The sequence below is a fragment of the Neopsephotus bourkii genome, unplaced genomic scaffold (assembly GCF_033783945.1).
Source record: "Neopsephotus bourkii isolate Nb327-2 ecotype Australia unplaced genomic scaffold, CSIRO-AGI_Nbou_v1 NB_369, whole genome shotgun sequence".
Lineage (NCBI taxonomy): Eukaryota > Metazoa > Chordata > Aves > Psittaciformes > Psittacidae > Neopsephotus > Neopsephotus bourkii.
The window spans coordinates 763,985-779,207 of NW_026900875.1; the positions used below are offsets into that span (position 1 = coordinate 763,985).

The window sequence follows — 15,223 nt, forward strand, 5'->3', positions numbered from 1 at the left end:
GTTCCTCTGCGACTCCCATCCCGCGGCGACGTCAGGCACGGCAGCAGCGTACGCCTTAACGACCGCTGCGCAACCACCCTTGAAGGAGGGGAGGGCGCGCACGCGGATATGCTGCCTGATTGGTCGAACGCTCTGTCCTTCCTGCTCTGGAAGCGGCTGTAGCGAGCCGGCTGAAGCAGGCGATTGGCCAGAGCGGCGGGCCGGGGGGCGGGGCAGCGGGAGGCTGCTCGGGTTGGTTGCACCGGCCTGTGGCGGGTGCGAGAGAGTGCGGGGGGAGGGGTGGGGGGGGTCCTGAGGCGCCGCTGTCACTGTCGTCTTCCCGCCCAGGCCCGCGTAGCCAGGCCAGACCGGCCCAGCCCTGTCCGCCCGCGGCGCGGCGCGGCAGGACCATGTCGGCCACGGACGAGCGGGCCAAGGAGATCCTCCGGGGCTTCAAGCTGTATCCTCCCGGCGGGGCCGTGAGGCGGGAGGGAGGGACCCGGACGGGAAGGTGTTCGGGGAAGGGTTACGGGTGGGGGGACCCCGGGGCGGGAAGGGGGTTGCCATAGAAACGCCTCCCTATGGCGTCCTCTCCTCCGGTGGCGGGAGGAGGGGGGCGTCCTTCCCGCCGGGCTGGCACCGGCCCGGGGAGCGGGGAACGGGACGGAGCCCCCTTAGAGCTGGGGCCTGGGTCTCGGCCCTGCTCCGCTGTGAGGTTCCGGTGGGGGGATGTCCCCGTCGCGGTGGTGGCAGGAGGCCAAAGCCTCCATCAGCGTGGCGGCCGCCGCCGCTTCCCCGGCTCCTACCCCGGCTTGCCGGAGCTGTCCGCCGGCGGCTGCTGACGGGCGGCCCGTGGAGAGGGGCAGGGTGGGAAGGCGGTGGCCGCTGAGCGGAAGGACTCCCTTGCCTGGGCGGCGAGGACGGCATTTAGAGAGGGGAGGTGAAGTAGCTCGGCGGCCGGTGCCTTCGGTACCGGGAGGATCTGATCCCTTTCCCTCTGGCCTGCACTGTCTCTGCTCGGAAAGGAAATACCTGGTCTTCAGGTCCGGAGGCAACTAAATAGCTTGTTCCTTTTCATACTGCTGGGTACTGGAACATGTCATGTCGGTCATAGTGTCTTTTATCACTAATGCTTACATACGCTAGGTGTTAATGCCTTTCTTTCGTACAGTTAATTTCAAAACTTCATGTTGTGGCTTTCAAAAAACACTCTCATTTCTTGTCTGCATTGTCTGAATATAATTTAATGCTGATGGAATGAGAGACCTGAGTTTGGAAGAGAAGCAAGATCTGTGTGCACCCTTCTAACCCAGGATTTCAGCAAAGTAGTGAAAGGCTCAAGCCAAAAGCCCATGTTCAAACTGTGGGAGAAATATGAAGCTTCTATATTTCACTGTAGTTGATTCTTCTAAGCTTGGAAGACTTGACCTTTAGATACCAAAAGATTGTTGTTGGTGTGTTTGTTTGTTTCCTTTTTTACAATGACAAGGACAGAAGTGAGCAGAACACCCTCTTGATCTAATACTGTTATTTCTAAACATCCTTTTTCCCCAGCAAGATGTTCAAAATCTCTATGCCAGATGTAGCAGGAGCTAATTTTCTAGGTTGGATTTAGACAGATAGCTACTATCAGTATATAAGCAGATGCTTTTCTTGACTTGAACAAATCATTGTTCTCTCCCACAGCTGTTAGTACCACATCTGGTTCCTTTGCTTCTGCACTAGTGTTATTGACAGTTCTTTTTATTTATGAAGATTAGTATTTTAGCTGTCAAAATATGATTTAAAGCCTTTTGTGCTGGCAATTAGAAGAATAAGCTTCTGACAAGACCAGACATGGCTGTTGGTTGAAGTGAGAAGTGCCTGGCAAGTTGAGCCTAGAAAACAAACTTCTAAGCTTATTGCATGTGTTTATATATAGTCTTTACTGGATAGCAGAATTTACATTAAGGCCTTTGTCCAGCTTTGGATTAAATGACCCATTTTGTTGCTTGTTTGCTTAAACAGAAAATGCTTTTTTTGCTCTTTGAGAGGGAAGGATGTTATACAAAGCTAAGGTAAACTTCTATTATCTCAAGCAGCCATAGCATGGACAAAAAGCCATAATAGAAATACCCTGCAGTTCCATGTTGAAGTACCTCAAATTTAGTCTTCCTTTGCTTGTTATTGGGAAACAAACAGAACCCCAAAAGAAAAAAAATACTGATTTTATTTCTGACAGAACAGTTTTAAGTAAAACTTTACTGTGCTTCTCCACAAACACGCTAGAATACTTTGATGGTTGCCACAGGGGCCAGGTAGTATGGAGTCTTAAGAAACAGGAATCTATGCATTCCTTTAATAAGCCAGAACAGCAGCTGAACAGATATTCCTCATTTATGAGAGGAAGCCTTGAGACACTGCACCGTCCACACAGGAAGCCACTTATGCCCAGATGTGACCATTCTCTGTGCAAGGCAGCCATCAGCTCAGACTTCCACTTCCTTTTCTGAGAGCGAGCATGTGTTCTAGAAAGCATTACATTTAAAAGAGATGCTTTATCTTCCACCCACTCTGCTGCTGTATGTGCTGGTTTAATTTACTTACTAGTAAGAAAAACATATTCTAAAAGGCCATTAAGTTTATACTTTGAGTACTTGAAGTTTTCCTTCTGCTCCCAGGAGGAAGTGAGTTCAACTCCACCAGCTTAAGCACACCCTGCAAACTTGGCACTTCAAACTGAACTTGCTTTTAGCGCAAGAAACCAACACAGTATTACATCTAGGGCCTGCATGTATTAGATTCCTTGTGTGGCAAGATCAGTTGATGAGGCAGAAAGGCTTGTTGAGGAAGCAGACTTTCAAAATGCTTGCTTTAGCATAGGTCAGGCACTTTATCTGGAAATCCAGCTCATTGAATTATCAAAGTTTCCTCAAACAAATTCTGTTTGCTTGTGGTTCCTGAGAAGAGGTTAATTACAAGCTTTCCAACTGATTGGGGTATGCTGCTGTGGAAATTAAATTACAGCCCAAATCCACCCTCTAATGCAGAGATACGCTTTCCTTCCTCTGTGACACTAGTGCAGAAATATGCCATGGCTAGTGTCCCAAAACTCAAGCCAGAAACATTTACTCCCCCTTTCATGGACTTTGCTATTTTAAAAGACTGAAACCAAAGGAAAAATATTTTATGCTTGCCGGCAAATAAGCATATTCATTATACCTTATTACACTTGTCCAAAGAATTTTTATGGCATCAGTTAGAAGTTGAAGATTGACAGTCTGGTAAGTATAGTGTAGCAAAAGACCGAAGGCAGCCAGCAAAAGCTTATATAGCTTGACATTTCTTCAGATACAGTAGTTGTTAACAGAGCTTGTATATTCATCAGCTTGCTGTTTTGAAGGCACTCACCTGAATAGCAGTTGTTATACTTAATATCTAAAGGTAGTCTAGCACTAAGGAGATGGAAACTTGTTTGACTGATAAGTAATATCAGTTCAGTTGAAACTGAAGATTATTTTCTTTGGAAAATTAGCAGTCTTATTTCTGCAAGTGTTTATGCACAGCTGGTCTGATAATCTCAAATACCTGAAATCTGATAATGCCTGTTTCTTCAGAAGATGGGACAGTTATTCTGTCAAGCCACAGAATAGCATTTTACGTGACCCTGACTTACCCTTTTCAAGACATCCGTCAGGCTTCGTTCTGTCATTATCTTTAGAGTTAGTGTGTACTATTAAATGTATTTTGCATCCTTTTTCAGGTAAAAGTAGCACTGATAACATATTTCCCTAACAGTCAAAATTCAGTGGGGTTTTCTTGACGGGTTCTCCCACCATGCCCCTTGATAATTTGTGGGTTGCCTGTTTATCTTTGTTCCAGTATGAACTAGCATAGTTTTAGGCTTTTTTTTTAATGAACTGTGTTTTGCATTTGGAAAGCATACATGCTGTAGATTAGAAATATAGTCATAGTTTGCAACAGCAGATTCACATCCAGGTTGTGGGACAACAGTTTAGCTTCTTTATGCAGCTCCTCCTGCTGCCAGAACAGCAAGGAAGAGAAAACCCAAACAAGTCAGTTGGGTCTCATAGCATAATTAAGGTGCTAAGTCTCACCTCTTAACATATGAGTAAGCACATCTATTTTCCACTTTAAATCTTATAATTCAAACAAGGTATCACTTGTTTTATTTGCTTTAGTACAGAGGAGGCTCATCAGAATTGGATCTCCATAGCATTGTCTGATGGATATTTATCAGTTTAGGATAATGGACTTCCATTTAAGGCTATGCAGTATATCTTATGGTACTTCAGAAGTTTCCCAAAACAAATTAATATGATAAACATTAGCATGAAGAGATATTAACTATAGATCAGAGTAATTATGAAGTTATGAAATTAGTATTTGTGATTGGTATAAACAAATGCCTGTAGCTCAGGCACTCCAATATTTGTAGGCAAAATTTTATGTTAAAAGCTGTCCTACTTTGTGGAATCCTCAAAGTTCTCTGTGCAACATCTTCCTAGCTCCCAGAGTTTCTTCCAATCCTCACCATTGTTTTTCTGTCTAGGAAGTAATTGTAGCAAAGCATTAACCTCTTAGAAAGATGGATAGAGCTGTAGTGTAAATATACCAGGAACCATTAAGAGCTTCTCTGAATTTTATTTTAATCTGCAGACAAAATTCTACTTCCACCTTCTACCTGTTTTCTCCTGTACAAACAGAAAGTGTAGCCAATGGCAATCTTGCATATGAATTCCTAAGAACAGCCACGGAAATTCTGAACTAGTTTGATGCAGCAATCAAAAGTTGAGAAACCCAAATGGAAGCTTCCTCAAATTCAGTTTCCAATGTGTTAGTCCAGTAGGTCTTTAGCTGCTTATTTACTTAAAATACTTATCTGTTGCAGCATCTACAAAACTAACAAGGTTGCAGCTTTACTTGGCTTAAAAAAAAAAAAAACCAGAACAAAAGAAAAAATCCCCCTTGTTTTAAGGTTTCCTCAGATTTCAGTTTGTTTAGGCTTCTCATGATGGAATAGAAATATGAATCACCAAATGAATGGGTTAAAAGGAGACACTGTCCAGTTAAAAGTGGGAACTGGACTGCCCAGAAGCTGAGCAATATACTCTGTAGAGAGCCAGTACACTTCTAAAACACTCTAGAAAACATGAATTTGTGCTCCTTTATCCATCCTTCTGGTTTCTAAAAACTGTAATGTTCTTCCATCTAATGCATATAGTTCCTTATTATATCATATGAAAAGGAATGGCCTTTTGTTCTTGAACTTTACCGCTTTCCTGTCTGCAAACCTTAGAGTTACAAGTGAGAGTTGTCCACATTCCCAGTTGGTCTGACTGTAGAATAGCTTCCCACCCTGGCAGTATGAAGAAGTCTTTGTTTCAAAGCAGCCAGATTTTCACGTAAACGCTTTAGCCAGGTTGTACTGGGTAGTTAAGTAAGTATCACTGTGGTCAAGGTACCTTTACGGTATCAGCGTTTCTAGCATTGATGGAAGTTCTGCAGTACGTGATAATCTATATAGGTCTAGTATGCCAAACAGACTCATCACATCTCTTACGCATAAGTCACGAGCCATATACCTGCAAACAAAACAGGAACAATTTTACTAAGTTAGCTGTTACCTGCCTGGTTCTTCAGTGAGAACTAAAAACTTCATGTCCTCTACTTGTGAACTTTAACTGAAAAAAGTGATTTGCATCGTATCTATGAATAATATATATGATATATATATATATGACTGAATGAGCTACAGTCAGTTTTCTGCATTTCAAGTTTAATGCAGTCCCTTGGCAGTGTTGGAAATGGTGCTGTGTGCCCTTGGCAGCGAAAGGGGAATCAAGGACTCCACCACCACAGGAAACAAGCGAGCTGCCAGGTGCTGTAGAAAATACATCTAACTAACACTGACTTAAAAGTGTAAGTTCACATTGAAGCTCTGGTTTTTCATTTTAGTAATCATTATTACCTTAGCACCTTGTGATGTAGTTCAGTATTTTTAATTGCTTGCTTAGTGCTGACCTAATAAGGTACCTAAAATAATGCAGTTATCATTACCAGAATTATTTCCCTTTATTTTCTTTATAACATTAAGATAACGCAAGTTACTCTTCGAATCCTTGGAAATCATTGGTGCCTTATGCCTCGGCTGTTGTGACATAATTTAAGTTTCCACACAGCAGAACATAGTAACTTAATCCATCAAGTGAGAATTGACAGAGCTTCTTCCCCGCCATGTATCTTCACAGCCAACATGTAGGAAAAGCTAAGTTTACACAGATGTAGGCAAGCTGAGGAGGCATCTAAAAAAACCTCAAAAATACTGTTCTGAATATTAGTTTTTCTTATACAGACATCTGGTGTGTCTCTTGTGTCTCTGCAAAAACAATATTCTGTTAGCTAAAGCAGTCTCATCATGCAGGCTGATTCAACTTGCTCTTCCATGTTTATCCCTGAATTTGAGTTGATCCAGAAAGAATGCTGAGTCAAAATTTTGCAAGATAGCAGGCCACTGTACTCTGACTTCTGCCTTTGACTTCCACAATTTATGCAGTATAAGCCTCTTCTATTTCCCTATCTTTAAGATGGGAAATTAAGGCAGCTTCAAATTTGAGTGCAGATGCTCCATTAAAGATAAACCAATGCTTTGTTTACATCTAGATAGTCAAAGTTTGTATAGAAGTACAAGCTATGCCAGGTTCCCAGATACAGACCAGTAAGCAGAACATACCATGATTTATTAGGGTCCATCTGGCAATATTCATTTTGTCTTTTTCTGCATACTAGTATAGCAGGATTTATCACAAATTAGTTCTGTAAGCACATGAAAGGTGACTGTTGCTCACACATCTTAAGGAGCAGATCATGTATTTACATTTGATGTGAAAGAAACTACAGTAGTGAGCACTGAAAACCAAAGAAACCCCATACCACCATTCTCAGGGCTGCTTTTCTCTCCTGAGCCTGCATCAGGAGCACCCATAGAAACAAGAGCTTTGGCATCTGGGTAGCATCACTCTCAGATCAGTGTTAAGAACACATGAGTTTTTTGAGGTAAACACTTATTGGGCCTTAGTATGAAGTTTCCAAAGCCATTTCATATCTTGTCCAAATACATACTGTAAGCTCTTGGGAGGCTCTGTCCAGAAAACACATGACATTAACTGAGTTTCGTGTGAACAGTGGAAACCACTTCTCAGCTGCATATTGCTAAGTCCTAATTGACAGCCAGGATTTTCAGTTGCAGTTATGAACTTGAGAGTCCATTGTCAAATTTCTCCTGAACAGAGTTCTCCCTCTGACAGAAACGTTACGTATAAAAGAGAGACTTAAGGGAAACAGTATCAGATTAATTCAGCCGTGAGTGAACCTTTGAGTTGATTATGTTTATGACTAGAATATCAGGCAGCATCCTTCTGGAAGAATGGCAGGCTTAGGTAAAAAGCAACAAAATTTTGATTTTTTTTTTTTTTTAATTATTTTCAGTCAGCCTTTGGGATAACAGTGCACAAAAGCATCATGTTAAATTCATCCGCTCATGTACTGAAAGGTTTGCTGCCTAACTAGGAGCAATATTGCCTTCCATTAGAGAAAATGAGGGTAAAGGGAGTTTTACTTCTTAGTAATTCTATAGAGGAGTATTTATATGGGTCAGTCTATATGCTACACTGTTTACATAGATTTCATCTGCTCTGTAGCAAGTCAGAAGCTCATCTGCTTCTTGGGACCACTGATTGTATCCATCTTTTCCTAATTACTGTATCAAGAAAATTGGGAGTATCTTACACTGTAGTCACCAACAAATGTATACCCCACCTAAGCAGATTACCTGCCCTCATGCATCTTTCCTCCTCACTTCAAATGACTTGATCTCAGCCCTTCCAAAAGGCAGAGATCCAAAAAGCCAGAACTTCTAATCAGGGACAGTCTGCTGGGCAGGCAGAGTTACCATCAAGTCACTTTTGTTTGGAAAGTCAAATTCTGGTTTTAGGAGACAGTGGAAGAGTGGCAATTTGCATTGCTTTAACTAAAAATTATTTCTGTGTATAGGAGAAATCTTAGAGACCCTCACTAGAGACAAACTATTTTCCGTACATCTGTTGGCACAGGCTGCTGCTGCAAGCTTTGTATTTAAAGGCAGTTCTGCAACACCCCCAATTCATTTTGAAGAAAGAGGTTTGCAGAGAGAGAGGGTAGAACCACCACTGTCCCCATTAGTGTAGCACCATATGGTGGAACAGACCCACCCATCTGGAGATTGCACACCAAGAAATGCATACTAACCTTTAACACAGAAGGATCTTATGGAGATAGGTATTTAACTTCCAATTTAAAGTCTTTAAGGTAGACTCTAGCGTGTTAGAATGCTTAGCTATTTGACTTCATTCTGGTAAAGTTACTTTCTTGTCCATACCACTGAAACAAGAAAAAAGTCCTTGTGATTGTTGTTTCTTTATTACTTGAACTTTAGTAGCCTTTAAGTGACATTTAAAAAGCCCCACACCCTCAGTCTACGAAGTGGTATGGGTTTGTTGCTTTTGAGGATGGGACACCTGAAAAATAATCTGCCTTTATATTCTTCCTGATGCATGTTTCTGTCACAGCAGCTGTGCAGAACACAGATTACGATCCCCAGCTGCTTATTACCTCATTTTCAGATTTACTAGCTGAGCTGCTCAAATGAGCACTGCAAGCCTCCTGTTTCCCTCAGAATGAGCCGTACTATCTTGAACAACTTAAGGTTAAGGAGCAGAGACCTGCAATGATCAAGTAGATCAGGTTAGCCGTTTTACAAACAGCTCAGCTGTTAGATTTGAGGAAGAAAGTAACAAGCAGCTGGAGGGGGCTGTGAACAGCAGTCCAGTCCAACTGTGCCATGTCCATAGCCTCTGGTTAAGTCAGATGAGCTTGTTCTCAGGACACTCTCACACTGTCTTCTCTAATGTTCAGCTACAGCTCACGCGAGGAGGCTTCTCACATTACGATGCTTAATTACCCTTGCAGCACCAATTCTAAAATCCTAGCTTAATATTATTATTTGCGCATTTAAGCTTCACATTGCTAAGTCTGTGGTCACATATCTTCTTTAAAATAAGAGTAAATGCATTTAAGATGATTTTGGTACGGTAATCATCTTTTCTTCTGCTTGTTCTTTACAAGGGGTCTTTAGCATTACTGTGCTGTGTGACTTGTCCAGTCACCAGGCAGTCACAAATACTGACCATGTAGTAAGTGCTGTTAGAGACTATTCTCCTGCAGGTCCCATTATGAGCCAGATGTAGGAAATCATAAGCTGAAAATCCCATGCAGCCTTGGAGAATAAATGCATGTTAATTTTAGAATACCTTTTCTAGAAGGAGAGAGAGAAGCCAATGAAGTTTGAGCTGTTCATTTGTGGCACCCTCATTAATCCACAAGGAATCATTAGTGACACTGTTGCCATAAAAATGCAGTATTTTAACAGCTCCGGGAAAGAGTTGTTTGTGTGCTTCCCCCTATAATTTCTTCAAAGGGAACTACATTATATTAGTGTAACACTGACCTTAAAGCTTAGCTTCTACAGAGAAATATTTAGCTGCATACAAAGAAATAAAGAAAAAAAGATCAGTTCCCTGGTTCTCCTAGCACTCTCCACTCTGTCATTAGAATAAGTTCCTTAGGATTTTAAACAAAACAAAAGACCAACAAAACACTCACAAAGGCAATTTAAAGTAGCCTGAACTAAAGTACTACTTGTAAAATCAAAACAGATTCCCCAAGGAAAGTTGTTAGCTTACCACTTCAAGCCTCTTGATGTTACTCAGAGAAGAGAATCAAAACTCCCTTCTCACCACATGAATAACCTCCTTTTCCCTGTCTAGCAGAGTAGAGATGAGGCATTGACCAGGCAGCTATAGAGCAAATCTCTATCCCTCCAAGACCTCAAACTATAGCATCCTCATTAAGGCCCTAATTCTTATTTAAATAGAGCCCTGCTAGTGGCCAGGTGAAAATGTTTCACGGTTCATGATGATCTCTTGCATTTATTTCACTGAAAAAAAGATTAGTTCCTAGTTTTCCTAATTAATGTTGTTTGCACAAGTCCCAGTTTGCAGGCTCTGAAATAGTAAATGCAGTGACTAGGCAGAGAAATGCTTGAAAAGGTGCAAATTCAAATGAATACAAACTATGGTTTAATGTAGGTGCACCTCTAAATGGTGCAGATATTGCTAATTATGTAAATTTTGAGCTTTTTATATATAACTTCACAACATTGGCATTCACCTTAACACAAATGTTTATGGAGTTCATACTTTGAAATACCATAATAATATGTTTAAATTCTTGTATTTATATTAGCTGTGGGAAAGTCTAGCTTTTCAATAACTAAATTTCTGTTAATTTTGTTATTATTAACTAAATTGAAAAAAAAAACCCCAACAATGTTGTGAGTTACAGCTAATTGCATTATTTGTACATGCTGCTGTTTTCACAGCAGAAATAAGATATTCCATTGCTTCAGCTGAAAAATATATTAATGGATTTTTATTAAAATTATAAAAATCAGATTTAAATATTCTGGAAATATACAGCTACAAACTTCTTAAAATAATAAACATAAAAACTTAGTATAAACATAGCTGTAGATTTTATTGACAATGAAAGATACAGGAGCTGCTTGGAAGTAATAGAGGCCATTACTTTTTTTGTCATTTCAGTGGGGATTTCATTATTGTATCCCCACAGTAATGTTCTTCATCTGAATTCTAGTGTGCACTAAAGCAAAGAGGTGCTGACTTGGGCACCGACCCCCATCTTCAAGAGATCCCCTGGTGACATGCTCAGAGGTTCACATCAGTATAGTTCACATTAATGTATGTGTGGAGGTTGATTAACATACAGCATTCAGAATCAAATACTAGTATTTTACCTAATCTAAACTCATTTGGAACTGATTTTTTCACTTTTCATTTCCATCTTTTGCTGTAGTGCTTTTCCAAACAACTTATTCTCTTTCAGAATGCTGTACTGTCTAACACTGTATAAAATGTTGGGATGGTTAAATTGTCAAATCACAAATCCACACTGCAAATTTAAGCACCTCTCATGTTCTAGTAGGCTTCTAAAAAAAAAAAAAAGCATAGTAATTATGATATGGAGTCCTTGTTTTTTGAGAGTTCTGCCTCAATCTATGTAAATCCCCTTTTATTCCTCTGCCTCTGCTTTCAGCAGTCTCTTGTCCATTTAGAAGATTAGTCTCCTCACGCAACTGCCAATCATTCCCTCCTGACTGTATTTTCAGTTTTGTTTTGATTCTCCACTTGGTCTGTATGCTTTAAGTTTTCTTCCTTTCCTCAGAAGAGAGCAGATACTGAACTTATTTTCCTTGAATAATCTTGGTCCTGTCAGTTTTAAGTGGAAAACCAAAACCAGCTTGTTGCAGCGTGTGGTCCTGCCTGCACAGTGCTCCAGAGATACAACTACTTTAGTGGCTCAGATCCATGACCCTTTTTTCTCTTGTCCCTTTGAGAACTACATCTGACTCACTGTGGTTTTGTTCTGTGAATTGAGAGAGACATTGACATCCACCTAAATGTTCACATCCTTACTTAGTCCCTCAGTTTGGTGTTGTGTTCGTAATCAGGTTTTGCCAGTTCATCCCTGGAAAACAGGGTAGCTGGCAGTAAAGGTGCTCTTCATGTTTAGTCATGGAGGTCCTGGCTGTAAGCTTGTAGCTCCAGTGAAATTCACACCAGTACTATCTGCATGGCGTGTATATCCAAGGTCCCATTTAAGCTAATGCCAGGAAAGGGTGGCTTGTTTCCATGCTGTGCTGCATAAGCAAATAGGACATTGGCATTTGTCATTGTGGACTTGATGAAAGTGCTTGTCATAGCTATTTCTCTGGCTGATTTGAATTTTTTATTTTGTTTATTAGGTAAAGAGTGCTGCGCCAGGGCTAAATACTGTTCTACTGTAAGATCTCAGTAAGATTATATCCCCTTGTGATCCTCTAATTACATTTCAAGGATACTTAGTTGCTTTACCAGAGAACCTGTGGTGATCTCTAGATGTATCCCTGGTTACAGAGCAATACTGGGTTGAAACAACAGGATATAAGTGGCAGGTGAGATACTGTGTGGCAGTTAAATGTGCAGAGGTTCAAAAAAGCCTGAAGTGCTTTGAATAAACCACCTTTAGTATAGAACTCAGTGACTTCTGCCCTACTAACTCACTCAAGTGGCATGTTTATGCTGGTGCAGATATGCCAAGTATTGTTATGAGACTGAACAAAACAGTAGAATTGTGTTTGGCTGGTATTACTTGTGCTGCAGTAGTTAGTTTTCACTTTTGTCATAAACACAAATCCTTGTAGACTAATTAACAGATGTACTGCAGCAGCAGCAGCACTTGTTTTACCTTTTCCCCGAAGGCTGCAGTTGGCATTTGCTTTCAAAGCTAGGTAGAGTATCTTTCACAATTTCATGCATTTTTGTCATTTTTTAGCAGTACTTGTGAGCAAGGACATACGAACACACCTGGAAAAGGAAGTTCAGTTGTCTGGCCTGTTTTCCTGAAGAGCGCACAGAGCTGTAATACCACCTTGAGGGAATATGCATCATCTTTATGGCAACTGGCTTGGACAATATGGAACTTGTTGGTGCCAGGAGTGTTTGAATGGGTGTAGCTACACTGTGTAAATGTACTTCAGTGACAAAAACCAGTATGTACACTTTTCTTCCCCAGTGTCAAAGAAGAGGTCACTCTGCTGTTGCAAGTAACTCTAATCAAGATTAAATGCTATGATTTATATACTTAAAATCTACTCCATTTTAACTATTTCTGCTTGATTTCCCCATTATGCATTCTTTTATCCCGGGGTGAATGTGCCCAGTTCCAAATCATAGAAGTCACTTTAGAGCTTTGGAATTGGGTTCTTTTGATGCAGAATAAGAACAGCCAGGCAAGGGTTAAGTAAGGCATAGTTAGCTCAGCTCTTAAATTCACTCTATGCCTTAATCTGGATTGGCTCCTATGCATTGACAAACTCCTAATTAATTCAATTGCTGGTGAAAGGTACTGTTTAAAAATTAACATTGTGTTGATAAGGTATGGAGGAACAAATTCTCTTTTGGTAGGGCAAGGGGGGTTTAGACAGAGCCAGTGTGAGAATGCAAGAGGAATTCAGTGCTTGACCTTTATTCATACCTTCTCTGAGACTGCCAACAAGAATCTCTTAAGTGCTCCCTGTACTGTTGATCGTGGTGCTGTGAACACCTGCCTGTTAACAATTAGAATAAAGCTCACATTCTCATTTCCTGGAAGGTAGGAGTTGTCAGGTATGATGATTGCAGACTTTATTGATCTGATGGGGATTTGGAGTGCTAACAGTCTGAAGTTTCCACAGCCAAATAAAAACCCTGGAATCCCTCAAGCCCTTTGCACAAATGAATTCTTCTCCAGAATCAAGACATGTGAAGACTGAGCTACAGATTTTCCCTAAAAGTTTTTACAAATAGTCTTTTTCAGTGGTAACATTCTGCTTTGTTCTGTATAGTCTCACTTGACAGTAACTCAAATCTCCCCTGGCCTACTTCCTGTTCTCAGCAGCACAAGTTAAAATATGCTCTTGAAGACAGTTTTATTTCTCCTCTTTCCTGACTCCCTTGAAGAGCAAGAGGCTAATCAACATCAACCTTATCAGAAATACAAAAACTTAAGGGCATGTCTTTCTCTCTAGGTAGAACTATCTGTCTCATTCAAAAGAGGTGGGCGAACTGCTCTTGATGTGAAAGAACCCTACTTTAATGTACCAAACACTCACCAACTGTACAAGATTGCTGGAGAACAACAAATTACCACTTAAGAATTCTTTAAAGTTATGGCTCTTGCAGACTTTTGTGGTAGCTGCTGTTGTTTCTATACCCAGAGTTAAGGATATCTGCCTTCCTGTGCATGGAGGAGTGTTTCTAGGGCCAGCTCAGAACAGGATCTCACCCCAGTGATAATGCAGTGGAATGGAATATGTATTTGTTCTGTGTGGAACATTTTAAGTAAAGAGTATCCGAGAGAAGTAATCAAGTTAGTAGGACTGTTTCCTTTCTAATCACCTCCTTAATGTTAATTTATGGCAGTACAGGAATGATTAAGAGGAGGCTTTATAAACATAGGTGCCTACGTAGTACATGCATCGTGTATGTGTGAACTATGTGGTGATGATCTTTGTCATGGGCAGCAGTCCAAAGGAACAGTAGTATGAAGAACCAGGTGTTGTTGAACTGCTGACATTCAGTGATGCTACCATTCTGTGGCTTTTTATCCTTGGAAATAGAATAAATAAAAGTTCTCTAAAGAGAGGAAGCCTAGTTGAGCTGCTTGGCATACAGGCACAAAGAATCCAGAAGAGATTTTGCATTGTTGGGGATTGCAGCATAGTAAAATAATGGGGCTTGGAATTAGAGCTCTTTTGGATTAATAAGGAAAGACTTTATGCAAAATATTACTGTAATTGCAAGCTCATGTTCTGATTGCCTTATCAGGAAGATGCATCCTCAATGGCATCTTTGTTTGACTTGCAATGGAAAAAGATAGAAAATAAGCAATTAAAGCAGACTTGTTTAAGTGAAAGACTGTTCAGATGCCACAAATCTGAGCATTCAGCTGTGCACTTCTAGCAAAGATTGTTAGTTTTTCTATTAAAAAAAAAACCCTAATTTAGTGCTGCTATGTGTACTTGCTTTGTAGTAAGGCCAGACTACCGACAAGAGATAAATTTTCTCTTTTTGTTTTAACTGTGATCTTATTTTTTTCTTCCCACTTCTCACCCAAAAGCAGTCTCTTATGAATGTGAGTATAGAAATGAGAGGTTAATTACTTCTTTTATGTTCTTGGGTATACCAATTAATCTGTAAAGAAATAATATAAAATCTGGAACTGATAATTTCAATAGTAGATGGACTTTGCCCTGAATGTGTATCAATTGACATTGCTGCAGTATGTCATAGTAGTTTATTTATCTAGCTTTATGAAAACAAAAAACAAACCCCTTGCTCCCTAGCTCATGGTCTAAGTGCCAGCAAGGCATGGGCAAGTCCACCCTGTATCTCCCAGGAGCAGAAGATCCCCAGGGAAAATCAGCAGACATCTCTTATATAGTGATAATATAATATCCAAAAGGAAATTGTTTGGGTTTATCCTGTAATGCCTACTCATAACAGACATCTAATGTTAGTGGAAGACTGCAGTCATTTGAATGCCAAAT

The 15,223-nt window shown here is 40.5% G+C and overlaps 1 protein-coding gene across 1 annotated transcript in view; it reads left to right on the top strand.

Moving 5' to 3' along the window:
• Window positions 1-242: 242 nt before the first annotated feature.
• The window catches only part of PDE6D (phosphodiesterase 6D), a 38,671-nt gene continuing 23,690 nt past the window's right edge, over window positions 243-15,223 (top strand). The window contains exon 1 of the mRNA XM_061348755.1: window positions 243-439. Coding sequence (XP_061204739.1) covers window positions 390-439 — 50 coding nt within the window. The 5' untranslated portion in view covers window positions 243-389. The remainder of the gene's footprint in view (window positions 440-15,223) is intronic.